Consider the following 27,778-nt stretch of genomic DNA (forward strand, 5'->3'; position numbering starts at 1 on the left):
TTCGGCCTTGAACACCCACCTCCTTCAACGGACCAGACCTTTTTCTGATGCATCCCCCAACAAGCATACTATCTACATGCTCTTTCAGCATTGTATGAGTCTACTTTTGGGGTACTTACGACAAATTATAATCTAAATTGTTGTGTATCTTTTTCCCCCTGTAATGTCTGTTGTTCTACTAGACTGATGTTTCCTTTTGGGCAAAGTGTTCCTCCTTTTTCACCACAATATCTCCCAATGCCTTGCATGTAGCAGGTGCTCAATAAACACTTATTGCATTATTAACAGGTTATGGGGTATAAATTTTGGGAAGACATTTGTCAAAGAGTATTATCAAATAGTATTCCAGAAAGTCTGTATCAACCAATTTATAAGCTCACCAATAGTACATGACTGTTTCTTTGCTCACACTCATTCTGACACAGAGTATTACAGTTTTGAATAATTTTATAGACAATATGTTACCTCATTATCATTGAAATTGTGTTTCTTTGAGTACCAGTGAAGTTGGACATTTTTCACTTTCCCCATTATTTGAGCAATCATATGAAATTTGAATTTGAAATTTACATGAAATTTATTATGTAAACTGGGACACTTTGGGGAGTGAAGAAAGTTGCTATTCATAATTATGCCAGGACAGCAGGTATGAAGCAGGACCATTCTATACAAGCCAAGATGGATGGTTTCCCTAACTCTTTCATTTTCATGTAGTCTCAGAACTTTGGACATCTAGAGCTGAGAGCAGAGGTCATAGTGGTGATCCAGGGATAAAGATGAAAATGTTTTTTGTTCTGAATTTTAAGATGGATGCTTCTCTGCTGTGCTGTCCAGTAACTCACTCACTTACTCTGGAACTCCCTGTCACCCATGCTGCCTACTTCATTCATTTACCTTACCTGCCTAACCCTTGAGACGCCAGACAATTTCATCTAACTCTCCTTTCATGAGAAGGCCGGTGGCCCAAAGAGCTACAAGGACTGCCTTGCCCAGAAACGCAGAGCTAGTCAGAGGCAGAGCCAAGGCTCTTGGAAGAGTTCCCTCCTGTTCCACCAAGCCGCCCCCTTCTTCGCTTTCAGATGCATTCCTCCTGCTCGCACGAGACTGACGATGCCAGCAGTTATTTTCTGATTTGATAACACTTCCAAAGTTATGTTGAGAAGTGACCAGAACAGGGTTTTTACTTCCTACAGCATCCCGTGAGGATGTTGCTCTTTGACAAGCCTCCCACATCAAAGCACAAGGCACAGTTTCAGAGGCAGTTCAGCTTGTCCTGCGGTCATGTGCCCGTGGTTTCAGTGCCCATCACTTGTAGTGCTTCCCTGAGCTCATGCAGTAAATCTACAAACATTCCTAGCTTTTTTTTTTTTTAAGATTTTATTTATTTAAGAGATAGAGACAGAGACAGAGATAGCGAGAGAGAGCATAAGCAGGGAGGAGTGGGAGAAGCAGGCTCCCGCCTGAGCAGGGAGTCCGATGTGGGATGGGATCCCAGGACCCTGAGATCATGACCTGAGCTGAAGGCAGATGCTTAACCAACTGAGCCACCCAGGCATACCCCTAGCTTTTTCTAAATGTCCTTTTATGTAATTTATGCCCTTTAATGAAGCTCAAAAAATAAGTTTAGAGTTGCTTACAGACTTGCATTTTCAAGCATTGCCAGGAACTTAAGGAATAGTAGAGTAGGATGACAGAGAACTGCTGGAAAAAGAAAGACGACAGTTTAAATAAGCTGAATTTTTGTTACTGCCATCCAATCTGAGGTATAACTTTATTAGGAAAAGAGTAGCAACCTTCCTCTTCCAAACTCATCAACAGGGAACAAATTTCCTTCCAGTGGGTCCCAATAGAGAGCCTCTGTGCACTGTTGTGCAGATTGTGCACTGCATAACTGCAGGGGGCGCCATTTACATCGCCACCCACGCAAAAGTGCCAAATGGTTCCTCCCAGCTGGCACCCGTGGGGCAGATCACAATCCTCCTGGCACCAGACAGGGCACGATCTGTGTGGTCATATGTTGAGGTCCTGACTGACACCCCTGTGTGACTTTTCCCTGATAAAGAAGCCATCCCATGCTGAAGTTAGAGTCGCCTTATTCACTGATGCCTATATACTTTTTAGAGTAATCTTCATTTCATACATTCACCTAGTTTTTGTAAGCACTGTAGTATCTGTAAAGCCAAGTGTCCTGGTTTCAGGTTTAGAAAATAGGTCATTGGAGCTATCTTTTAAGGACTGAGGTTACCTAGCTAGATTTTGTCATTTCAATTTTATTGAGGCAAATGCAGGAAAGAAATGCACTCTCATGGTTTTCTAGAGAATCAAAACATTTAAGATGTTAATGTATTTTAAAGGAATGTTTTCCATTAAGAAAGAGCTCTGTAAATGAAAGGGAAAAAATTACTTTTGGTGGATATAGGATCCATCTCCAAAATTCTATACATAGACTAAAAGTTAAGATCGACCATTAGCTCTACAGGAGAAATACCATGCATCCAACCTGCCTAACAGAGATGTAGACTTTGGTTTTGAATTAGTGGAAGAACCAACTTCTTTATCGCCCAACAGGGAAGGTGATAAAATCATTGAGAGGGAGTTTTATATCATATTTCCCATAATGTCTAGGATGAAATCCCTAGGGTCTTTAAGCTGGAAGAAGCCTATTAATTCATTCACTTATTCATTTGTTCAATTAATTCTTTCTGTTTGTTTCCCACTGTGATCGTGCCATCTAGCTTGGTCACGAGGAAACTGAGGTCACAAAGTTGGTTAGAGACCAGGCTGGAAACTAAGCCCAGATGTTCTATATCCAGGACACTTGGCCCCATGGTGCTGTTAAATATTCCCGTGTAGTTAAATTCAGGTGATGAAACGGGAGAGCATCTGTGTACTGAATGTGACTTGCATGTAATTCATGTAATAAAGATGAAATACAAACCTCTTTGCCAGCTATTTCTTTGTTACTCTAAATGCCACAACTTAGAGAAGGTTCAGTGTGAGGAGCAATCATTTCCGAATTAGTATGGGAATTTTGCAAATAAACCTTTTTCCCAACTATCTACACTCTTTATGATTTAAATATTTCAGTCCTATCTTTTTTCACATGTTGCCAGGACAGATTAAAATCCTATAAATAGCACTGGCCTCTAAGAAATGTGCTCTCAACCCTTCCCTTTGAGTATTACCCCACTTTTCTATTCTTGACAAAAATGAAAATCCCAATCTCATGATGGCTACCTTCTTAAAGGATTTGTTTTGGGGGGGGAACTTAAAGCATGTAGCTCGTAACGAAGTGAAATTTCCTTTTCTGATTTGTCTATACTCTGCCTGTACATAATTAAGGCTCCCAACTTGCTGAACATTGCTGAACTTGTTGACAGTTGAGGAGGTGGGGCTTGTATGAGCAGAGGAGAGCAGCTGCTCCTGCCAGCTGCCTTCTCTGCACAGACATAAATACTGCCCAAGGATTCTCTGCAGGGCAGGAGACTGAGGACTCCTTTGAAGTTGCTAGAAGGACCCTTTCTGGCATTTTGCTTGGTAAATGCGTCCATACACATGTAGGCCGAAGGGCACGGAGCCTTTTGCTGAGTGACTAAGCCAAGATTCTGAAGCCAGGCTACCTGGGTCCAAATCCTGGCTATGTCGCCTAGCTTTCCCACTTTTTGACCTTAGGCAATGTATTTAACCTTACTGTCTTTTAATGGGGATACTAGTTTCTTTATAAGAGTTTTGGAGAATTATATGAATTCTGTGTTATTAGTAGTAGTAATCCGAGCAACAAATATCAATGAAGCTTCTATTCCATTCCAGTTACCATGAACAAAATAGAAAGAGCTCCTCCCTTCCCGGAATTTAGAGTTTTTTTTTACTCAGTAGGGCCCCGGATCCATTTAAGGGTTAAAAAGTCAATGGTGACATGTGGGCAGATTTTGTTTTTAATGAATAAGGATAAGATTTTACAAAATAAGGGTTTTATGAAGCTTTTAAGTATTTTTATATGTCTGTGTGGCCTGGGTCTTGACATAAAATGGTTTTCTTGAGTCTAGTAGAGAAGATAAGCAATTAAACAGTAACCTCAATGCAGTGTGTGCAATAAAGTGCGGTGAGTGTCTCAGGAGCATGGGAAAGATACCTGATCCCTTTTGGGGTGCACAGAGAATCAGGAAGCCTTCCAGGAGGAAGTGACATTTAAGTCTAGTCTTAAAGGATAGCTAGAAATTTGCCAAAATAAGGTGGAGGAGGTGTGTAGGAAGCAGTTCCTTTAAGAGCCATGAGGAGCTAAGGGGGTTTTTGAGAAAGCCAGGAGAGACTTGCTTAGATTTGCATTTCAGAAAGACATTATGCCTGCCTACAGACAATGGGCACAGATAGTGGGAAAACCGTTCAGTAATTTCAGGACAGGGTGGTCTAGACTCTGGGGGCAGTGGGTATTCGAGGGGGACAACAGAAGGTGCTGGTCTGCGATGATACGCACTTGACTCACATCTCTGATGTCTGATGTACTAAGACTGCAGGGGACAAAGCTAAGTCTGTAAGGCCCAAGCTTCTAATCTGAGGAAACGGTCCTATAAACCGGAAGACAGGACCTTTCAATCACTTTCCAAATCATCTCTCCATCCTGCTGGACATATCTGTAGACTGTCACCAGCCTAGAAATTGGCAGGGCTTCCTGTTCCAAAATGGGACAGTTCTTGGCAGGAGATGGAAAGCTTGAAAGAGAAGGGAAACCGGGCTAGCCAGGCACCTTGCATGAAGAGGAAAGAAAAAAAGGAAACCTGGTACTTTCCCATCTAATCCAGAATATCTGGTCAGAAAATAATTTAAAAGGACAGATAATTCAAAGAGGTTTCTACTTGGCTTTGAAATGCCACACATTTTTGGCAGTGGGTTTGCCTTGCCAAATGTTTTTCTAAGGCCTTATTTTGCATTCCCCAAACACAGACCATCTGGGCAGCGCGGGGTGGTGGTGGGGGGATGAGTTGGAGCCCAAGAGGGGGTCTGGGTGGGTGGCTGAGGAGGTCCTAATGTTTAAAAATTGGGACTGAGCCCACAACTCTTTTTCATCACCCCAGATGATCAATACTTAACCTGTCTACCTGTGTCCTGCCACAGAGTAGGGAGCTCTTCTAACCTAAACCTTGCCAAATCACATGGAGATTTGAAAAGCAGCTATCTAGTTCCAGCACATGAGGTTTCCTATCCACATCTCTGAACACCCTCAGGGTCACCTCCATCCCACAGGGGGGCAGCCAGCTGACCCAGTGCTTCATAGCAACCTCAAAATCAACCCATATTTGGAGCACAAGGCAGGCTGTTTACAGATGTTACCATAAAAGACACTTTGAATTATAATCAGTCCTGTTTTACAGAAGAGCTGTAAAGGGACCAGACCAGAGGCCCCTTTTCCTGTACTCATAAGATTGCTGTTGCCAGACAAGTTAAAAGATTAGTTTATCTTTCCTGGCTCAGGCCTACCTAGGACAGCAAAGAGTTACATTTCACTGAAGTCACTTAAACAAAGGGTCTCTGCATCAAGTCCCAATTAGGACCTAGAAGAAATGTCAGGGTGGCAGCCACTCCCTACTAAAGAATTCCAAGCATTCCCCTGTTCCTCCATCTGGAGGGTGCTATGCCAGGGTAGTGGCCTGGTCCAGGCTTGAATTCCCTGGGAATAATAAGTAACAGCCCAAATCTGGAAGTCCAGGGAAACTGGTTCTCCCCAGTCTGCTGTAAAATTAAGTGTTGGGTTTTTTTTTTCTTTTTTGAAAATGATCAGCTTTATTGAGGTATAATTGACATATAAAATTGTAAATATTTAAAGTGTGTTCCATGGTTATTTGATACAAGCGGAGAGTGTGAAAGGACCCCCCCCCAACTAGTTAACACATCCGTCACCTCACAGTTTTGTGCCTGTGAGAACCTTTAAGTTCTAAGTGCTGTTTTTCATAAGCAACAGAGAAGAGGGCATTTCTTAGTTTCCCAGTTCTTACAAGTCAGAACTGGTTGGTTCACAGGAAATTCATAATCCTGAAAAAGTGTTCTATGACCCATACATACATGCTTTTCAAGTATTGGTATCTTTCACTGCATGGAAACTTGTTCCTAATTAGATGAGCTGCCAAACTTAGGGAACCAGTGTATATTCTGAAAAAGCCAGCATATGTTTCTTTGACTCGGTTTCCAGAAAAATTTGAGGGCATAGAGCCAGTGCACACGCCAGGAGCAAGTCACCAGATACCCACCTCTTCCCCTCCTTTAATGTCTCCTTGATTGGAGGTGGCCAAAGGGGACTTGAGAGGTTCGCGTGAACCTTTAGAACAGATTCTCCTCTAAAATTCGAGGTATCAATCCCATTTTACACTTAACCCCTCCATTCCCCATACACACACCTCTCTGAGGTCAACCTCAGCGTGTGGCCGGGAGGGGGAAGGAAGCAAGAGCTAAAGCAACAGGTTCCGCCCACAACGTGAACTTGGAAGGGGAGCCAGCAGGGCTAGCGGAGCTGGGCGGTGGAGGGAGAGGAAGTGGCCGAGGAAGGTGGAAGGGAAATGATGGTGCATGACCACTGAGCACACGTCACTTCGGGCTCCCATATGGGCTAGTGTCTGTGTGCGTGTGTGTTGGGGGTGGGGGGAGTCCTTCATAGGATCACTCGGGGACTTCCGCGTGGGCTAGGATGCGCCGCGCCCGCGCTTTGGGGTACGGGGAGGCTTAGGCTGGATAACGAGCCCGGAAAAGAAGGCTTGAGACGCGCCCAGAAAATATTAGTGCGTCTGGGGGTTAAAATCCGCCACCCTCCCCAGCGTGCCACCCCTGTTAATTGGCCGGGTCTGCATCCCCAACGCTCCGTGCCCCCTTCCCTTGGCCTTTTACCGACCTTTCCAACCCTATCCCCGCCGGGCCTCCCGCCCCAGCCTGCTGCCGCGAAAACCGGGAGAGCGGACTACGCCGCGCCCCGCAGCCTCTGGGCATGCTCGGTGGCGGGACCGGCTCCGCCGCCGGGAGGGCGCGTCCTCCCTCCCCCAGGGCGGCGGCAGCGCAGGCAGCTACCGCCGCCGCGCCCGGGCCCCGCACACCTTTGGGGGTCGCGAGAGCCACCCTCTCCAGCGCAGGCTGAGAGCGCCCGAGGCTTCCGGCGGGCCGAGGAGGGGCCGGTCAGGGAGGCGCGGAGACGGGAGTGAGACCTCCGAGCCGCCTGCGGTTCCTTAGAAAGTAAAGCTCAGCTAGCGAGCAGAGCCCCGCTCCCCGTCGCCGGCGGGGGCGGGGCGGGGCGAGGCGGGGCCGGGTGGGGGGTGGTCTCGGCGCCCCGAACGAGGTGCGAATTCAGTGGCCGCCCACCCTCTTCTCGGTCCCGCCCCCAGGGAATTATAATTCTCTGGGAAAGTGTCTGGTTCTCCGAGAATCCTTGGGGCGGGGTGCAGGGGCGCGCCCGGCACAAAATGGTTACAACAAAGTCCATGCGCGCCCCGGGGCCCTTCTTACGGAAAGTGTCCTTGCTGATGGCTGGGCACCCCCTTTGCTAATTTGAGGGTTAGTTCCTGGGAGGAAGTATGCTGGGGGCGGGGGGGTGGGCTAAGGGAAGCCTCCGGCTGGTGCCGGCTCGGATTCCCAGGACTCGTTGGGGGGCGCACCTCTGGCCAGGCGGGAGTGGGGCACTGGGCCGGGGTGATCGCGGCGGGCGGCGGGCGGCCGGAGCAGGCTCGGCCGGGCAGCTCACTCTCTGCCTCCTCCCCCCCTCCCCAGGATTACCGAGAGGATGGGATGGATCTAGGCAGTGACGCCGGCAGCAGCAGCAGCAGCAGCAGCCGCGCCAGTTCTCAGTCCAACTCCACCAAAGTGACCCCTTGCTCCGAGTGCAAATCCTCGTCTTCGCCGGGGGGCAGCCTGGACTTGGTGTCTGCGCTGGAGGACTATGAGGAGCCCTTCCCGGTCTACCAGAAGAAGGTGATTGATGAGTGGGCACCGGAGGAGGACGGGGAGGAGGAGGAAGAGGAAGACGAGCGCGACGAGCGCGACGAGCGGGGGTATCGGGATGACCGCTGTCCGTCCCGGGAGCCGGGGGACTTGAGCGCCAGGACCCGTGGCGGCGGCGGCGGGGGCAAGGGCGCCACCACTGTCATGCCGCCTCCCGTGCCCAATGGCAACCTCCACCCGCACGACCCCCAGGACCTCAGGCACAATGGCAACGTGGTGGTGGTGGCCGGCCGGCCCAGCGGTTCCCGGGGCCCCCGCCGGGCGGTCCAGAAGCCCCAGCCCGCGCGGAGCCGACGCGGCGGCCGGGGCCCGGCAGCTGGGGTTCTCTGCCTTCAGCCCACCGACTGCGGGACGTGCGTCCCGGAGGAGCCCCCGGTGCCCCCTATGGACTGGGAGGCACTGGAGAAGCATCTGGCTGGACTGCAGTTCCGGGAGCAGGAGGTGCGGAACCAGGGCCAAGCGAGGACCAACTCCACCTCCGTAAGTTGGCCCGGGTGCGTGCCCACGCGCGCACACACGCGTACACACCCCGCGCACTGCCCGCACGCGCCCTCCTGGCGCTCCCACCCGCCTCCGGCCCCATTCATCCTTCCCTGAGGGTGGGAGCCGGGCCTAAGAACCTGCCTTCTGCTCCCCTGGGGTACGGTTGCTCAGTCTGGGAGCTGTCTGGGTTTGCCTGATGGGCGGAGAGGAGGGAGGGGCAGCCAGAGGGCAGCGGAAAGTCGGGTTAGTGGAACCGGCGACTCATTTTAATGGAATTACTTATGGAGAGGAGGTTGTGAGTCACTTGCCTGAAAATAAATCCGGGGAGAGCTTGGCACCGAAGCCGGTGCCCTGCGGGTGATATTTCAAGTCGTAATAGTTGTGGCTTTGTCGACCGTGGCGGGTCTCCCTTCGTTACCACTGATGTCTCGCCTATGTATAGGCTGTCCCCTAGCACACGCTCACATTCGCCTGCCCACCCCTCCGGTATGGCAGCAGGATTTGGCACATCTCGCGTTTGAGCGGATGCTCCTGAATTTGAAGGGGTGACCGCCCTCCTCTAAGACTTGGTTCCTTTCAGAAACCCAACCTCTTGCTGACCTGGGGAATGGGGTGAATTGACCTGCTGGGGTGAGGGAGTGGTTGTTGCCTCTGTCGCCTCAGCCTCTCTGCTGAATCCCTCTTGTTTTGAAAAGGAGCCACTAGCAGTTCCTTACCGGAGGACACTGGCTCAGTTCAGGAAATCCAGAGAGGGAGGGGTGCTGAAGTGGAACAGAGAGAGGGAGAGGAAGAGGGCTGCATCTATAAGCAGCAGCTCGGGCAGGTTTGCACTTGTCTCAACATCTTCCTTGCCCCTGAGAGGAGAGCAAATAAATGACTTAAAAGAAAAACATCATGAATGCAGCTCCGCTGTTTATCACTGCTGTGAGTTAAAGCAACAGTTGTAATTTGAAATCGTTAATGATGTCCCTAAATGGGGCTGAAGGGCACACAGCTTTCACTGACTGCTTTCTGTGTGTGGCGGCCCTGCAGCAGTGTGGGAGAACTCTTGCTTGCAGGTGTAATTTTTCGGTTCCTGGGCCCTGGGGCAACTGGAAATTGGGTGCATGCACTTCTGACTTCAGGGGTAAGGACAGTAACCGCAATTCCCAGAGAAACTGGCACGGTTTCCATCAGACAGAGCTCTTGGCTGACAGAGCCCACTGGTTAGTGTCCCTTGAGAAACTACCTATTAAATTAACACACTCATTCTAATCCCAGCTGTTTACCATGGCCACTAGCAGATGTGGAATCTTTCCATTACAGCCAATCCGCTCTCTTATGCCTTGCAATGGAAAACATCCTTTTCCCACTTAGTGCTTGAGAAAAATGCCTGATTAAGCTCCCTGGACTTAAACAATGACTTGAAGATAAACACATTTCATTTACTATTGCATGACATTTTTACATTCCAGGAGAACATAATAATTGGTGCACATGCGAAGTTAGGATTTGACGATGACAGTGAGCTCCATTATTTCAAAAAGTTATTAAACAAAATGTTACTGAGCACCTGTGTGTTATGTGCTAAATGCAAGGTCTGATTCTCTGTGCTGCAGTTACCTATCTGTCCATGTAAGACTTGAATTATAGTAAAGAAATGGAAGGGTGCAGACTGACTCCCCTCTAGGAACTTAAAATTTAGTAAATTATTTCCCCCAACACACACACACCCACAGCCTCATTGTTGTGAAGACTATGAATCTTTCCTTCTTGAGCAATCTTTGAAACCCGAGTTATCTCTTCAACTATTGAACAATTTGCATATTTTGGCTCACCTCCCTCCACGCCAGTCCCCCTGAAAATGTCCCCTCTGGGCATTTCCTCCACAAGTTATACAGAGAAATTTGGAACCCATTTCTTTTAAAGCAAGTATGCACAGAAAGAAGGGGGAGAGGAGAGACTTTGAGGATGTTTAATCAATTTTACCATTTTTGGGTTTGTTAATAACAAAATTACTAGCCACTATTGATTTAGAATAGTGTTTTTCATACTGTAAGTTATTGATGAAATCATCTTAGCATTTAAAAAAATGAAATAGAATAGAATATACTACTGTCCATTGCAGATAGTTACAGTAAGCTTTGTTTAAAAAACTTTTGGTTTTATACACTGGGTCATGATCTAACACTTATTTTACTGTAGGTTGTTATCATAAAATCTGAAAAACACTGATTTAAATCCTGTTTACTCCTGCCGGGGTATAAGTGGGAGAATTTATAACTATGAGGACAGAAACTTGAGAATAACAAAGGAATCCTGTAGAAGAGAAATCCTATTTAGAAGAAGTTGTTCAAATCAAATTCTTTTGCTCCTCTTTAAAAAGTTACGTACATGGGGCTTCTGAGTGCCTCAGTCAGTTAAGAGTCTGCCTTTGGCTCAGACTCAGGTCATGGTCCTGGGGTCCTGGGATTGAGCCCCACACTGCCTCCCTCCTCACCGGGAGCTCCTTCCTCTCCCTCTGCTGCTTTCTCTTTTGTGCTCTCTCTCTCTCTCTCCTTCTCTCTCTGTCAAATAAATACATAATCTTTTAAAAAAGTGAAAATAAAAAGTGTATATAAATGAATTAATACAGACTACTTGGAGGAAAGGTATAAAATGAAAAAGACAGGTATATTCTCCTTTACCTATGAAGATAAGCAAATAAGCTTTTCCCGCCCCATGGAAAACCCTCAGTAGGGTTGCCTCTGTTGGGAATCGAGTGGCTGGTTCCTTTCCATCATTCTAGACTACTCAGCTCTCACAGCCCTGACCACCATCCCCAAAGTAAAGTAAGGCACTGTGGTATATTTTCTTAGTGCTTATCACTACCTGACATTATCTTGTTTGGTTCCCGTTCATTTTTGGTTTCTCTAGAATTGAGTTGTAGTGTAGAGGTCTTGCCTCTCTTTTAATTCGTGTAACCTAGTGCCTGGGATGCAGTAGGTTCTCAATGAATGAATGAATGAATGGTTTATTAGGCTCACAGGCCCCAGACTTAAGCCAAAAACAGCTGAGAAAATTGAGGCCCATTGAAGTTAAGTGATTTGCTCAAGGGCCCACTAAGTAACCTAGGGAAAGCTTTCTTCTTACACCAGACTCCTTATTTTAAGGCTAAAACCAATTTGAAGTAAAAGGGAAGCAAAGAGGCTCCCACCTCCCTAGGTTTCCTAATGACAAATCCTGTCTTATGCTTCCTTGGTAATTATTAAGGACCTAAGTAAATTGGGAAATAATCAAAATCCCGTTATTTCAGAGTCTCTTCTCACAAGCTTGCTTTAGTTTGGGTTTGTTTTAATAGACTGATGGCTGCAGCAAGACCTCAAAAGGAAGGATGAGATCTCAAAATTATGTTGACCATCAGCCATTCCTAATCTAGGGAGAATTTAGAGACAAATTTAAAAACATACATTTAGGTAGCATTTAAATCCTAGGACTGACCTTTTTTTGTGAAAGGGTTTGAGCAGCTATTCTCTCCCTTAGTGTCAGCTGAGGAGGATGGGCTTGGACGGTGCCAGGAACTTTGCGGTCAGAGCTCTGAGGTGTCAGAGGAAGTCCTGAAGGAAACACCGGTGACTTTCCATCCTGCTATCCCATTAGACCTTCAGGTGCCCCAATCTCTTCCTTGGCAAAGCAACTCCCCCGCCTTGATGCTGGAGCCTGGAAGGCAGCAAGGTTTCTTTTTTCCACTGCCTTATCCCTAGTATCTCCCTCCTGCTTGGCACAAATGCCCGACACACAGTCACGGGGAGGGTGAACTGTTCAGTGCAACAACCAGAACGTCTCCCAGAAGTGCCCCCTCCAGCTGGCCAGCCCCTGCTCCTCTGGTTTCCCCCTTTTTCTCACAGTCCTTCCAGGGGACCTGCTTCAGCATCAGGGGCCACCCACAGTTAAGGAGTAAAGAAAGACACTGGTGATTTATGCTTTTGATGTCAGATTGAGAACTAGCTGTGGCAAGTTTTAGGGAGACCTGCTCCCTCATATCCATATTCACCCTAAATTCTCATTTCCCTGCCGACTGTGACTAGTAAGCTGGCTTGGGCAATCCTGGGGATACGTGGTTTCCCTCTTCTCAGCACAGACCCAGGCAGTCCACTTTCTTTTTGTCTGCTTCCCCTGGGTCTTTGTCTCCAGATCACTTCTACCTACTCAAGGACTGTGAGGTTTTCTCTCCTCAGGGTCTGTGGTCCTCCAAGCTGAGTCTCTTCTGTCCCTGGAAACTCACCCTCTTTTTTCTCCCATTTCCCCACTTTCGATTCTTGAAAACAACAACAACCAACGTTGAGGTAGAGTTGACAGTCCGCTGCACACGTTTGAAGTGTGTGATCTGATCGGTTTTGACATATATGTATGCTTGTGAAACCGTCATCACAATTAAGATTGTGAACATATCTCTCACCCTAAAAAGTATCCACGTGCCCCTTTGCAACCTCCCCGTCTTGCCCTTTGGCAACCACTGGTCTTATTTCTATCACTGTATAGGTTAGCTTGTTTTTTTCTAAAATGAATGTTAAGTAGAATCATATAATATGTACTCAGTTTTTGTCCAGCTTTCATTCAGCATGTCATTATTTTATGATTCAGCCGTGTTATTGTCTAGAGCAACAGCTCACTACTTTCTTTTGCTAGGTAGTGTTTCATTTTACGGAGATACCCTATTTCCCAGTTGTTTCTAGTTTCTCTTACTAATGAAAGTGCTGTGAACATTCATTTATTTGTAGGAACATATTCTTTCATTTCTCTTGGGTAAATACCTAGGAGTGGAAGGGCTGAATCATGTGTCAGCAGCTTTAGGGGTTGCCTGTTTTCCAAAGAAACTGTACCCTTTTATGCTTCTGTCACTATGATTATTCATGTACACACTGTAACCGTGGCTTCCTCTCCCACTGGTTGCTCTGTTCCATCTGTGTCTTTGGGGACTTGCAAATATCTCTCTTCAGGTGCCTGGGGTGATTGCTTCCCCCTCAAAAAAGTGAGAGTACCATCTTACACCCAACCGGAGTCATTACACTCATTGTTCAAAAATACCCATTTTTAAATTAGAGAAGAGCTCAAGTTGCAGACCCAACACATTTTGATTATGGTTGCATTATTTTTAGTGCCTGTGACAGGTGCATTTCCTCTTGTAATGAGAAGATAAGAATAATTTTAATTGATGGTTTAATGGAAAGCAAATTCTCCTGATGAAGTTTCTTCCTAAGTACTTGAAAATAATTTGTCTTTTTATTTGTTTGTACTATTAACTAGTAGCAAACTTTAAATTGCCTACATTTCTTCCTGGAATGGTAGTAATTACAGGTTGTTTTCAATGTGTTATTCTGTAAGCCTTCCAGCCCAGGTCTTCCTTCCCTGTCAACGATTCCACTGAAGTAGCTTGAATGGCTGAGTAGCTTGTTTCTGTAGTTATGTGGGCTGTGTTTAAATTATATGAATTCCCATTTTTATAGACTGAATTAAAAGGTCTTTATTACTCTTTATACTCTTTATTACTTAATTACAAAATATTATAAAATGTGTAAGTTTAATAAGTCATGTGCTTTGGCACTTTGGGGCACAGCGGTGAAAATGTTCTGTGTGGCACATAACTATCACTTCTTCCTGTTAGAGAGCACTACAGGATGTTGTTAAATCTTTGTGTGTGTGTGTGTTTTAATCATAACCAGAAACTACCAGGATTAAATGTACTCTCTGCTTCAACCTTTTACCTTGAACTGTTTAGTGCCATCATTGCCTGTTTTTCTAATTTATGTTGATATTTGTTTAAGAGCTGCAAATGTCCATTAGTGTGTACTCAAGACTTTAAAGAAATATATGGTTGGGTTAAAAAAAAAAATTAGGTTGCAGGTTCTGGGGCTGTGTGTTTGTATTTAAGCTGCCATCACATGGTTCATCCTGTAGCAGAACATTTGAAAGTGTTGTAGCTGGACTAAAGGAGATCTTTGCCAACACATTGGTTTGCACATTGGCGTCCTTTAAAATGTCCTAAGGAAAATTTTCAGGGTGCATGTCTGAAAAACAGATGTCCGCATTCTCATCACACATTCATGGTGCTCTTTGAACATCTCACCGCTGACATCCTGTCACCTTCCTCCATCCTTTTCCAGCTCTGCCACACTTTCAACTCCAGATCCTTTGCCTGGCATTCTTTGTTGCTTCACTCAGGAAGGCCCTGTGTGGCCCTCCAAAGCCCTTTGCTTTGGAGTTTCCATTTTAAAGATGATAATACTGAGGCCCGGTGAGATTCAGGGATTTGCCTGAAGCCTCAGTCCTGACAGAACTCAGACCAGATCTGTCAATTTCTGACTCTGCTTCCAGGCCCTTTTAGTGATACTGTCCATTGATATCCTTGATTATCTTTTCATGGGTATGTCTCTTAGCTACCCAGGTGCTAGTAATCATAATTCCACATCCTTTCTTAAAAGCTTATCAAAACTCTGTGTCATTACATTTGCATTTAAAAATAGAAATTTCTTTTTACTCCTAGACCTTTTGCCCCTGAAGACAAGAGTGGTCTTGTTTTCTTCCTTTTGGAATTCAGTCCCAAGTATTTCAACAAAAAGGGCTTTTGCAAATGCTTTTCTTAACCGCGGTTAGGTGGGACAGATGATGCTTTATACTGTCAGTGACCAGGAGATTATTTTGCATGCAACTTCTGTAGAAATTTAAGTGTCAATTATGAAACTGAACTTTTTAAATAGAAAAGTAATAGGATTTTAAAGATAGAAAGGATCTGAGAGGTCATTTCATCAAATCCTCACCATTTTCAAAGGCAGAAGTAGGTCTGTGGAGATTAAACACCTTCATTCAACTTCCCTCAACATCCTCAGCCCAGGCCTGTCTGAGTCTGGAAGTAGATTCTACGTTTTAGCACTAGAGCAGAAGTTTTAATTTTATTGTTTGTTTCTCTTTTTCTTCTGTTAAACCAGCACTTTCAGACATTTGTAAAATTGCTTTCTTCCCTGAAGACTTTGGCTCATCACTGTGTATTTCTACCAACAGATCAGTGCTCTCCCTGGGTTGATGATATGTTCCATCGTTGCTCCTTTTCCTGTTCATCCAGCCTCCTTTCCACCACTGGGCCACAGAGTTCTTTCCTCTCGTGGGGCCAGAGGATGACCGGCCCTTGAGAACTTTGCAAGGAGCCACCTGAGTTCTGGGAGGCAGAGAGGGGAACAGTGAGGTCTTGTGCTCACCCTTCCACGGGACCCTTCCACTGACAGAGTCCTTCCATTGACTCTCAGGCCGTGAGGTGGAGACTGGGTTCAGAAAGACGGGAGAGAAGATCTCTGTGCCGCTCACCCACAAGTACAAGTAGGAGCTTAAAGTGAATTAGCTGATTGTAAGCCTCTCAAAGGGGAACTAACAAAACCAAGAAAAAACTAGAAAGAAAAGCATTTGTGGAGTTTGGGAGCAGCCCATGAGATAGCCTCATTAGGATGTCAGGCTTCATCAGAATGTGGGTGATGACAAGGAATAGAAAAGTAGACATCCAGGGGCGCCTGGGTGGCTCAGTGGGTTAAAGCCTCTGCCTTCGGCTCAGGTCATGATCCCAGGGTCCTGGGATCGAGCCCCACATCGGGCTCTCTGCTCCACGGGGAGCCTGCTTTCTCCTCTCTCTCTCTGCCTGCCTCTCTGCCTACTTGTGATCTCTGTCTGTCAAATAAATAAATAAATAAATAAAATCTTTAAAAAAAAAAAAAAAGAAAAGTAGACATCCGCAAAGGGAGAGGTGTTTGGGTTTTATGTTCTCCATATGATGTTTCTTAGTTTCCCATTTAAATGCAGAGAACTGAGCCATCACTAACTCTTGTCAGGTCCAGGACACTCGTAATAACCGTTCTCCTTCACTTAGCCAAGCCTCATCAGATCTCTAAGAGCCCCATTGTTTCAGATGCTCTTGGTTTGTTTCTTTACTTTGTTCCATTTTTGGCTACCCCTTCACCTTTGTGATGTTATTTTCCTTATATATCTCTTAAATCATTATGTCAAGCATGTTCTATCATCAGTCTTTATCACTTGCCTTTCTCTGTTTCCCCTATGCACATACTTTCTCTGTTTCCATACTACACAAACTTCATCTCATTGTCCCCACCTAACCTATTTTTCAGTGTGGGTGTTGTTTTAGGTTATTCCCATTTTTCCCTACTTTGGTGGTATTTTCTCTAGAAAGTTTATATAATTTAAAAGATAATGCTTTAGGCCAGGAAATACTCAGGTGAGAGGAATGAACTCAGCCAGTGTTTGTTCTGCTCCAGGTTGATGGTTTTTTGAAAGTACTTGTAAAATATTTTTGAGTTGCCTGTAACTGATGTGAAGTTATAGCAAAGTTTACTGGAAGCAAAAGAGTTAACCAGTTTTCTTCTGTCCAGTTTTGTATATCAGATTTCCTAATTGCCACTTGTATCTATACATTCTACTGATACCCTTGAATCTCCACCCAAATATTTTATATTTATTTGTAATTAAATGACCTTTTTGGGTATATCCATCATCAAAAATATCAAATTCATCTTTTTTTCTTCTTTTATTTCCTTCCATTTCTCTAAGTTGCTCCTTGGTATTTATGCTTCTTGAAAGTGATTGTGGATCTTTCTTCCTTGGGATATTAGCATAGTATACATGTTTTTAAAAAGCTTCAATTATTGTGGATCACAAAAAGCCATGCATTAGTCAGCAGCTGATTTCTGCAAATATATCAATTCAAGAGGGTTTTATCGCCCATGTCCTAATAGAGATGATTGAGCCTTCAAAACTCTTGTAGAAATGAATGTCTAAGTTATTCAGAGTGGGTTTTTTTTTTTTCTTCCCCAAAAAGCATCCAATAAGAAACTGTGTGGGCTGGGTTTTTCTAGGCACTGCTGCACTTGCCCAGGCAGATGAGGCTGGTTTTTAGAGTGCTTGGGAGAGGGTGGAGAGCAGAGCGCAATCTCTAGCCTCACAGCTGGGCCTCTGGGCAGCAGGTCGCCCATTAGGAACTCCCTGAGCACGGGCAAGCTGCTCAGGCACAGTGCTGCCCTCTCCTCGGTGCACACCCACCAGGACCTCCTTCGGGCTCCCCCCACAGTGATCCGCAGCCCGCCTCTCCTTCGTCTTTCATTCGTGTGCACATCCCCTGTGTGTAGAGAACCAACTCAAAGTCTGTATGCAAGTTGCTCGTCCAGGTCTGGGACCCTCTGATGACCAGGGCCCCCCGCCAGGCATCCTCATGGACTAGGTGGTGACAAGGAGCTGATGACAGGCTCTCTCCCGGGCCTGCTAGCTGCCGCAGGGGTCCCCCCACTCACAAACGGGTTGTAGGCATGTTCAGAACAAAACAACAGGTAAGTCTTGGCAACTACCAAACTAACATCATTTGATTCAGCTTCCTTCAGGTTTGCCATATATGGAAAGAATTCTGCTGTCTAAAAAAGTTTAAAGGCAATGAGGTAATTTCCTTATAATGCCTAAGATCTCCGGCAGTGTTGTAAATTTAGATTTGAGGTTAGAGCATTAAAAAATAAAAACAGAACCTACAAAGCTGCTGTGTTATGAAATGCTGGGGCATTTTTAATGTCAAGTCCAGCAGCACAATATCTGGAACCCCCCCTCCCCCATCCCCACACGAAGAAAGAGTAGAGTGAAAGTTACTTCTAAAATAAGAAGGGTCTGGACCTCTGGGAACCTGCACAGTGTCTCCTTAGAAGACAACTTAAAGGCTAATCTCAACTCCGATAAAAATAACATGTTTTCAAATAGTTTCAAAACCAATTTAGCCTTCTGTTTTTCTCCTCATGGCACCAGTAGCTAAAAATTATACCACTTATGAAAATTGCAGACAATTTTTTTTCTTTGTGCAATCTTACATAATTTTTGGTCCATTTGACCTGGTCTGACATTTTATTATGAGCAACTGCATCTTAAGTGCTCCGTCCTTTTTATTTCCATTCTAAAATTGGTAAGGAGTAAGAGAGAAGACCACTGGGATTTTATTTTTGAATACTGAAATTATGTAACTAGTGATCTCCTGTTAAAGTTGTTACTCAGCCTACTGTGGCCCCACAGTCTGACCCAAATAGCCCTTAAATTCAGATCCTGTTCAAGAAGAAAAATTTTAGGTAGCAGTAATTTTAAAACTTCTTGAATTCCTGCTCTACTATGGTATGGTGGTCTCAATATTGGATTGATGTTTCTTATGTTTCATACAAAAACGCTCGACAGAGCCAATGTATAACTGTTGTGTGTACTAACATTTAAGTAAGACCCCTGCAGAAATTCTAGTGTGCTTGCAGCCTCATTAGGACTCTGTTTTCCTAATAAGCAATCACACTAGGAATCCAAATATTAGAGCTATGAGGGATTCCATAGCAAAGATGGCAAAGCCAGATTCTTCCAGAGCCATGTAGGTAACTAATGAGGACTGTGGGTCAGGGGGAAGCAGGACTGTGGTGAGCTGGAGGTGTGTCCTAGCCATAAAAGGGGGGCTGTTCTAACATACTGCCTGATTTGTTGCCATGCCAGAATATAGTCAACATTCTGATATATCAGGAGACGCCCCAGACCAAACTTTTATGAGACATATCTTGAATATGAAACTTCGGCAAGTAACTTAAAAAAAACCAACATAATTTTGTAGGGCTAACAAGCATATCAGTTCTTCAAAATATGACCTTTGGGCTACCAACTTCCCATTCCACGCCAAAGCCAATCTCCTCATTTTACAGATGAAAAAACTGAGACCCAGAGAAATTCAGTGACTTTTCCTGAGTGGAGGTGAGGTGGGCGAGGTGGGCATGGCTTGCTGAGAAGTCTGGTGAGATACTAGAAACGAGAGATGCTAGGGAAGAAAACTCATGAAGAAATGTTCTGATTTACTGACACTAGAGTAACTTCCTTTGAAACAGTAACATCCGGGGGTGGGAAGGAGAGAGAACTGTATACACCTTATTCTGTTTCACTTAATTCTTATACATATCCCATTACTTAGAATTTACTTTTCTCTTTCATCTTCAAAGCAGTTCAAAACTGATTTTGTATTTGTATTCAGGGACGTGTATCATGATTTATTTTTCTTCATTTATAAATAATGAGAAAGGAGGAATTCTTAAAGAAAAAGTTACCTTAAACAATCACACACACACACACACACACACACACACACAGGATATGTGGTCTTAATTCTTTTTTCTTCTAGAAATTCATCTGAGACCATTTAATTCAAGGGTTGGTAGTATAGGTGAGTTTTGATAAAATTTCTTATTATATGGAATCTAATGAAACTTCAAGATTGCCGAATCATGTTTAGATTTCATTTAATTCCAGCTATTACTACATAATATACTGTTGGAAGCATAGAGGTTGGGAAATTTTTGTTTTTGCTTCCTCTTTAGAATTACTTGCTCTAAGTAAAAAGTCAACACAGATTTCATGCAAACGAGTCAAGTTTGGGGTCTTGATTCACATTCCTTTAGAAAAATAGGAAACACTGTTCATTTCACTTTTTAAACATGACTTTTTACTTTGAAATAATTTTAGATTTACAGAAGAGTCACAAAGATAGTCCAGAATGTTCATGCATATCCTGCACCAACCAGCTCCTCCTGATGTTAGCATCTCCTATAACTGTGGCACATTTGTCAAAACTAAGAAGTGAACAAGGACACAGTATTATTACCTACACTACAGGCTTTATTTGGATTTACATTAGCTTTTATGATTAAAAAGGTATTACAGCAAGTCAACTAAAGTAATAAGTAATGTATCCTTGTAGGCTGTGGCTTGATAGAGGGGAGAGCTATGTCCCTCCATAGTCTCCCTTACCTCCCCACAAAGTTATCTCAAGGGAACCTAAGCAAATATTCCACTGTGTGTTGGCTTTAAGTGTATTTTGAAAACCATTCTCCTAGCCCCTCTGCCAATTGGGTTGCCTTCCTCGGTGGAAACTCTGCGGCTGCCCTGTGGGGAAAGCGTGTGCAGTGAAGAACAGGACAGGTAGAGAGAGAAGCACATGCAGACCCATAGAGGACAGGCCCTCTAATGGGGAGCACGGGTGTGAGGAGCTGTGTTGGACGTTCCCAAGGATAGCATAAATTAAGTACTTGCCCATCAGCTCTTTTCTGTGGGCTATAAACGGCCACAAATTGTCACTGTTCTTGGGAATGTTGTTTGGCTCACCAACATCCAGATCTTTTGTTTGTTTGATTGTTTTTAGGAAACAGCTTTGGCTTGGGAGTATACTTCTTTTATTTTATTTTATGTCATTTCATTTCATTTTATTATGTTACGTTAGTCATATGTTAGTCACAGTACTTCCTTCATTTCCATAGTGTTCCATGATTTAAAGGGAGTGTTCTTCTTTAAAGTTAAGCTTCTGGCGAAATTGCGAAGGCTCTGTGAATGGCATGAAATTCCAGGCGGAAGGGAGTAAGTTACAGTTGACTAGAGAGAGCTGTAAGTGACTTGGGGGATGAATGTCACTCATGAGGCGAAATGAGTGTTAATTCCAGGAACATGTGTGGGAGATTCCACAGATTAGAAATACACATGAAGGGGGTTGGAGACTCTTGGAAGTGTGGAAAAAGAAAGACAACAGACCTGTCAAGATGTTCAGTCTTTGTTACCTGAATCATCAGAATTTTAAAAAACTAAGCTACTAATGGGCACCAGACAGAGTTTTGTCAGCAGCAGGATGTCCCCGTGACTCAATGATTTCTCGTTGAAGAGGGTTTCCCGGTTAGTCATTCCCTGCCTTTGGTGGCCGGGCTTGGCTGACAGAATCAGTGAGTTCCTCTTAAGCTTGTTTAAATTTCCCAGAATTCTTTTGCTAATTACATGTTCAATGTATTGTGGATTGTGATGATAATACTAAGTAAATATTTCTTTTAGCGAAACCCATAAAGTCACATTGGAAATTGTGCTTTCTAGACCAGAATGTTTTGAATAAATGCTTCAATTTATATACTTTCTTAAAATTCGTTAGATGCTGTGCTGGAGGACAGGATATTTTGGCCTCACTGACCTCTATATTCTTAGGTTCTTCCTCCTATGGGGGGTTTTCATGGGCTTTGCGCCCAGCAGGAGTTACCCTTCATGACAGCGCCCAAGTTCCTTTTAGGGAGTTACCCCTTCCCTGCTGTGTATGATTTTGGTGGGAGGATAATTGCAAGTAGTTGACTCCTGTTCTAGAACCTCAGCCCCAGATTCTCCCTCCCCTGGTTCTGCGGCAGGTGGAGGAGCTTCTCTGGGACTTTGGGTATAGGGCACTCCCCTCGAAGCCCTTAGGACAGATGGAGGCCCTCACAGTGATGATGGCTGCCAAGCCCTTCCCATGAGGGGCCGTAGTGGGCTTCATAGTGCCTCTCTTCCTTTCTCTGTGCTGCTCCAGTGTCTACCTCCTGTTGAATCTGAGTTTAGCTCAGCTGGGGTGGGTTTTATTGGTTTGAAGTCAGGAACCCTAACTGATAACAGCAAACAGTCTCTGGACTTAGGAATCAAGTTCACATATCATATCTGTGAGCCCAATATCACTAAATAGAAGTCTTTAATATTTTTGAGTCTTTCACAGAATCATTGAATATCAAAGGTGGAATGGACCTTAAAGCTCCTCTGGCCCAACCCGCTTCATTTTACAGATGAGGAAATAGGCACACAGAGCAGGAGAGACTTTGGAGGTGTCATAAACAGAACATTGACATCCTACGTGGAGACCTCATGGCTCATCATCCCTGGACATCTTGTCCACACACCCTCACTCTACTCCTGGGACTCATGGTACCCATTTATGGGTTGACTGGGCAGATCTAAAGGTGATACCAGTGGCCTTGGAAAAGATCAAAGCTGACTGGACCACTTGGGGTTCAACCTATGGCTGGTGATGTTAATACCAAGACTCAAAAATGAGGCTGAAATGTCAGTAGACCTTACCCCAGGGCTCTCTGCTGCCAGTCCAGATGTGTTCTTGTGATGCAGCTGAGGCTGTATAAGGAGGTGGTTATCTGCAGGCTCTGGAATCAGACAGACCTGGCCCAAAATAGTAGTCGTAACCTCCTTATAATTACTGGGATAAAAACAACTAATATTGTGGTATAAATCTATAAATTTTTAATGTGAATTAAAGAATGTCTTCTAACCATTCTTTATTTTCTAGAGTCTATGCTGTTATATGATCTAAGTGGAGGAAGTCTCTTGAGTTTTGAAGGAGTAAACTTCCTGAGTTCATTTTGTAGCAAGACCTAGATTTTAAAATTGCTTATGTGAAGCTTTTCAGCAAAGCATAGTCCACACCATGATGTCTGCCAAGCCTCTCCCTAAGACAGGCCATTATTTTTTCTTCATCGCCTATTCAGTCAGTGAAGACGTACTGAATACCTCCTCTGTATTAGGTGTGGTGATAAGGATAAGCAGACACTTACATGAAGCTGTCATGTCATGGGGCTTCTTGCCCTCCTGGAGCCTGCAGCCCAGTGGGGGAAACTGACCCGAATCCCGTAAACACACCAGTATGCCACATGCTGTCGGAGAGGGTGACGCTGCTGTGAGAACTGGAGAGACATGCGTTAAACCTGTTTTGATGATAATAGCAATAGCGATCACTTACTGAGTGCCAACGATGGATAGGGACTGAGCTGGCTGCTGTTCATTTATTGTGCCTAATGCTCACGGTGAGGGAGGGTGGATGCTGTTACTCCCATTTCACAGACAAGGAAACTGAGGCTTCTGGCAGGATCATAGAGCTAGCGCAGGTCTCCCTGGCTCCAAGGGCCAGTGCTTTCCACTTTCAACTAGTAAGACTGTTACACCAGATACTTGGGATTTAGCGTCTCTCATGTTCATTACATAGTAACTGCTCGTCTTTGCTGATGGCTGCGGTCATATCCGAACATCTGGAATCTCTGGATATACAGTATCTGCTTATACCACATGTGGCTATTTGAGAATTCTTCATACATGGAAACGTTGATTAAATAAAAATTCATTCCAGGGGCGCCTGGGTGGTTCAGTTGGTTAAGCATCTGACTCTTGATTTCGGCTCAGGTCATGATCTCGGCGTCGCGGGATTGAGCCCTCTGCTGGGCTCTGCAGTCAGCGTGGAATCTGCTTGTCCTTCTCCCTCTACTCCTCCCTGCACTTGCACACTCTCTCTCCCTCGCAAATGAATAAATACAATCTTAAAAAAAAGCAAGTAAAAAATTAAAAATAAATCCATTCAAACACAAATGCATGGCTTTATGTTTCTTCTCTTCACTTTGAAGGTCCCCACCGATACCCCTATGCTTGTTTCTCATGAATCTGGCTAGTCCATTAAGACTAGTCAAAAACTTGCCCTGCATGTTGGTTTAAAGGAGTCCTAATGATCCTCTGGTTGAGTGGAGGTTCAGAGAGAGAAAATGGTGCATTCCTGCCCTCTTGACACCCAATCCTGAGCTAGCTACTCCTCATGAGTTGTTTTACTTATAAAATGGGACTGTGCTTCACTAGGTTATAGACAGCCCTAAACAATGGGGCATGCCTGAGTCCTTGCCATGTGTTGGACAACACACCCAGAGAGCTATCCTTGCAGAATTCCTGGGACCACATTCAGCAACAGTGTAGTCACCTGTGGCGGTCTAGCAAAAGAAAAGGCCATCTGAAGGCCCAGGAGGGGGAGAGGTCAGGTAGGGTGGAGTGGAAAGTGTGTAGGCTATAGCAGAAGCCAGTGCCTCCTGTGATTTTTTTCATGCCTGTTCATGTACTTACTCACTTAACAGTCATTCGTATTTAGTAGCTGCATGTTGCTGGACCCTAAGGGAGATAAGAGGGCTATGAGCTCTGCCCAAGTGGCATATTTATTTTGGCGAGGGAGAGGGACATTAAATAACTTCCTCAGGTGGTTATTTAATATCTGAGGTAAGCGCTAGGAAGGGAGGTCAGGGAGTCTGGAAGCCTCTGGCTCAGCCACCTGCAGAGGCAGCTGCTGGAGGACCACGGACCTAAGTGCAAGGTGGGATGACTAGAGCCACCCCAGGGAGACGTGTGGTGGGAGGAGGGACAGGAAGGGTGGCAGCCAGCACACAGGGAAGGAGTTTGGAAAGGTTTGTGGAACTCAAGTCAGGGCTAGCCTGAGGAAAATTACTCTCTTTGCTAACAAACACAGCCCAGGCATCTGAGTCTGCACCTCATTTATGGAACTTTCCACCTCTACTTCTAAAAGCCATCTTTTATACAATAAAATAACCGTGCAATTTTCCTGTAGGAAATTTAAATTTTTTTTTATGCTGCAAAGAGTTTAATGATAGACATTGCCTGAAATGCCATTTCTTTATACTCACAGACTTGGGGTACTGTGGGGAATGGAGCCTTTTGGGGAATTAAGTGGGAAGAAGCTATTTGAATGCAGTAGTGAATTAATGTTAAACTTCTCAGGCTCCAGAAAGTTCTTGGGTGTTTTGGCTTAAAGGGGTTGGCATATTTGTGGGGTTTTCTTACCAGGTCTCCTGGATGCTGTGGGCTGGGAATATGTTAAAACAGAGTCCCAGCCTTTCTCCTCATGAGCTACTTGTGATTCACCTGAAGCTTTAGGCACATTGACCCAAGACTGAGCTGAGATGTTGAAATGCCAAATGCTGACAGGATTGGGGGCAAAGAGTCAGGCATTCTCACGTCAGCCACGTGAGCACCCAGTCCTGGGACTTCCTCTCAGAAATCTCCTGTGCCCTGCAGGCAGGTGCAGGAAAGTTAGGGAAACCCCTCCCTTCCTCCATCCATCAGCATAGGACCAATGAAATGTAGGAGCCACAGTAAAGCTGAATTCTCTCATCTACCCACCCACAATGAAAACCTGTTGAATGTCAAATATGGTTTGCAACTTTGAAGTGAATCGTTTCCTGCCACAGGTCATCCAGTTGAGCAAGTCCCCACCCGTTCGTCTTGTGGCTGGTTAGCAGAAGGAATGAAAGAGAACCGTGTGCCTTTGAGCTAAGGCATTTTAAATACTTATTACTCTGATTCACCTTCACTGCCGGTTTCCTTTTATCTTGACACTGTAAGTAATGCATGAGCCTTCCCTATGGAACATTGCAGATCTCGTTTAAATGGTAAAAACGTCTCCAGCTCAGGTGATCATCTTGTTAGAAGAGCCATTTGCTACACAAGAAACACGAAATGTTTTTGTCTGGTTGGAGCCTAAGGGTTCCCTGTAACGTGGGTGGCACCCATCAGTTTCTATTATGATTTTTCCTTAACCTTTGGCTTCCGTTCCTTTAGTTATCCTTAAAATAATAGCATGCTGGGTCTAAGAAAATTATTTACAAATCTCTATCTAAACACAAAACTGGGCAGCTTTTAACATTAAGTAAAAGGCAAAAGAAATCTGAATTTTCGCCTTGGCATGTTTGCTTCGCTTTGTAACCTTGAGACTGAGCTAGGGCTGAAGGTTATGAACCACACAAGGATCGCATGGTTTTTCTATAACCCTTCTCCATTTAAAAAAAAAAAAAAAAGGTTTTAGAGTGAACCCAAAGGCTTGTAATACTTTGAAAAATAATCACAATTATGTATAATTCCTTTTAAACACCTATTAATGGCAATACACTTAAAACGCCATAGCAGAACTCTGGTGCAACTTCTCAGTTTGATAGCTTTTCTTAAAAGCATAACCATGCTTCTATAAATGTAATGAAAGCTTTTTTCATATTAAAGGCATGTATGGGGAGATGGAATGTTTCCTTCTCCCTACGTAACTGCACAGTGATTAAATATTGACTAAGAGCTAGGAGTTGACAGCCAGCGGCCTCAGCCTGGTAAATGCTGATGTGTGTGGCTAAATGTAAATACAGAGCCATCCCCGCAGGCCAGTGGGTTTTTTTTTTTTTGTTTTTTTTTTTTTTTTGGTCTGGAGGTGGGGAGGAGGCAAGTTGTGAGCTCTGCAGGAGGTGTCAAACTTATCTGCTCTGGTAGAAGGATGTCATTTGAAACAAGTAATTCCTTTAAAAGCAATCCAACTCTGTCAAAAGAAAAATATATTTTCCTGATCAGTCTGAATAAAGAGGATGTTAGTCAGAAGTTTGAACAAAACATCCAGGGTACCACTGAACGCTGCTACTTGCCGAAACAAAAGAGCTGTCTGTCACTGGAACCACTTATTCTCTCCCGGACAATGATGACTTAGTTTATGTGAAACAAACCGGTTGAAATCATCAGACTTATTTTGTGGTATTTCGTGACACCCATTTGATTAGAAAATTTCAATACATCTTCTCTATTTTTGTTGTATGTGTATTTTCATTTTTGTTATGTTTTAAACTGTTTTAGACATTCTGAAGATTTAGAGTAATGAGTTTGTTTCTCTCCCTTTTGCGGGGGGTTGCAAAATGAGATGTTTTTGCTTAGTTTTGAGAAGAAAATAGTTTTCATTTCCATTTTTTTTCCGGTTAATAAGGTTCATTACAGATGTGATTATTTTTATCCTAAGACTTTTAAACTGCAGCAAATACCTGGAATTTGTCTCAAAGTAGCTCCCACCTGGGCTGACTGTCAGGTGTGAGTCTCTGCCTAGCCTCTAACCATTTTTTGTTTGGGTTGTCTTTTAAACAGTGGATGTTGCTGTGGCACCTTCCTGTAATTTTCCAGTGCCTGTTTAGCTCGTGCCTGTTCACACAGACTTGGCTCAGGCCTGTAGGTTCAGTTTGTGGGAGCTAAGGGACTGTCAGCCTGCCCCAGGTCCTGCCCCAGAGTCAGGCCCTTGCTGAGAGTTTAGGGAGCTGAAGGGATGCCGTGTGAAATGTGAATCAGTTTCCTCAAATTCTGGGGTGGGTTGTTTTTTGTTTTTTGTTTTTTGTTTTTAGGTGAACAGAGAGCAAATCCAACAAAGTAATTCTTAGTGTTTTTCCCTCAAAGAGAATACCTTTGTAGTTTAACGGCCTCAGGACTGACTACTTTGTTGGCCCTCGTCCTTCTTTCTGCCGCCTCTGCCTACTTTGGACCAGCTCCTCACTCAGCCTGAGTCGGTCCACCAGCACTATACATCTGGCATGTTTTCAAAGAAACTTGACTTGGGCTTCAGTGGCCTGGGGGTAGAGGTTAGCCAAAGAATGTTTACTTTTTCTGATTTCAGTGTGGCAGATAGAATGACCATCCCAGACTTTTCAAAGTCTAATCAAGATGACTTTTGACCCTCAGAAACAATCCCCTCAGCCTGGAGACTAAGCTGTGCCTTTGTTCTTGGCAGCCTCTGCTGAGTGTCTGACAGAGAAGTGGAGAGGAGTGCCCCCTGTCCGAGAGCCCTATTGCCATCGCTCAGGAAAGTACATTCTTTAGATTAATGTATTGGGGCAGACACTAAAATTGACAG

At 44.6% G+C, this 27,778-nt stretch overlaps 1 protein-coding gene across 5 annotated transcripts in view; it reads left to right on the plus strand.

Moving 5' to 3' along the window:
* LOC116864732 (IQCJ-SCHIP1 readthrough transcript protein) overlaps positions 1-27,778 on the plus strand; it is a 721,490-nt gene that overhangs the window by 588,551 nt on the left and 105,161 nt on the right. For 2 of the 5 annotated variants that reach the window (XM_032852613.1, XM_032852614.1), the window contains one exon: positions 7,744-8,454. In XM_032852613.1, coding sequence (XP_032708504.1) covers positions 7,744-8,454 — 711 coding nt within the window. Of the gene's footprint in view, positions 1-6,543; positions 6,610-7,301; positions 7,316-7,390; positions 7,531-7,743; positions 8,455-27,778 lie in introns of those variants that run through there. The other 3 variants (XM_032852615.1, XM_032852617.1, XM_032852616.1) reach the window with 3 other exon arrangements.

Source organism: Lontra canadensis, unplaced genomic scaffold, assembly GCF_010015895.1.
Source record: "Lontra canadensis isolate GAN:19392208 unplaced genomic scaffold, GSC_riverotter_1.0 scaffold6, whole genome shotgun sequence".
Lineage (NCBI taxonomy): Eukaryota > Metazoa > Chordata > Mammalia > Carnivora > Mustelidae > Lontra > Lontra canadensis.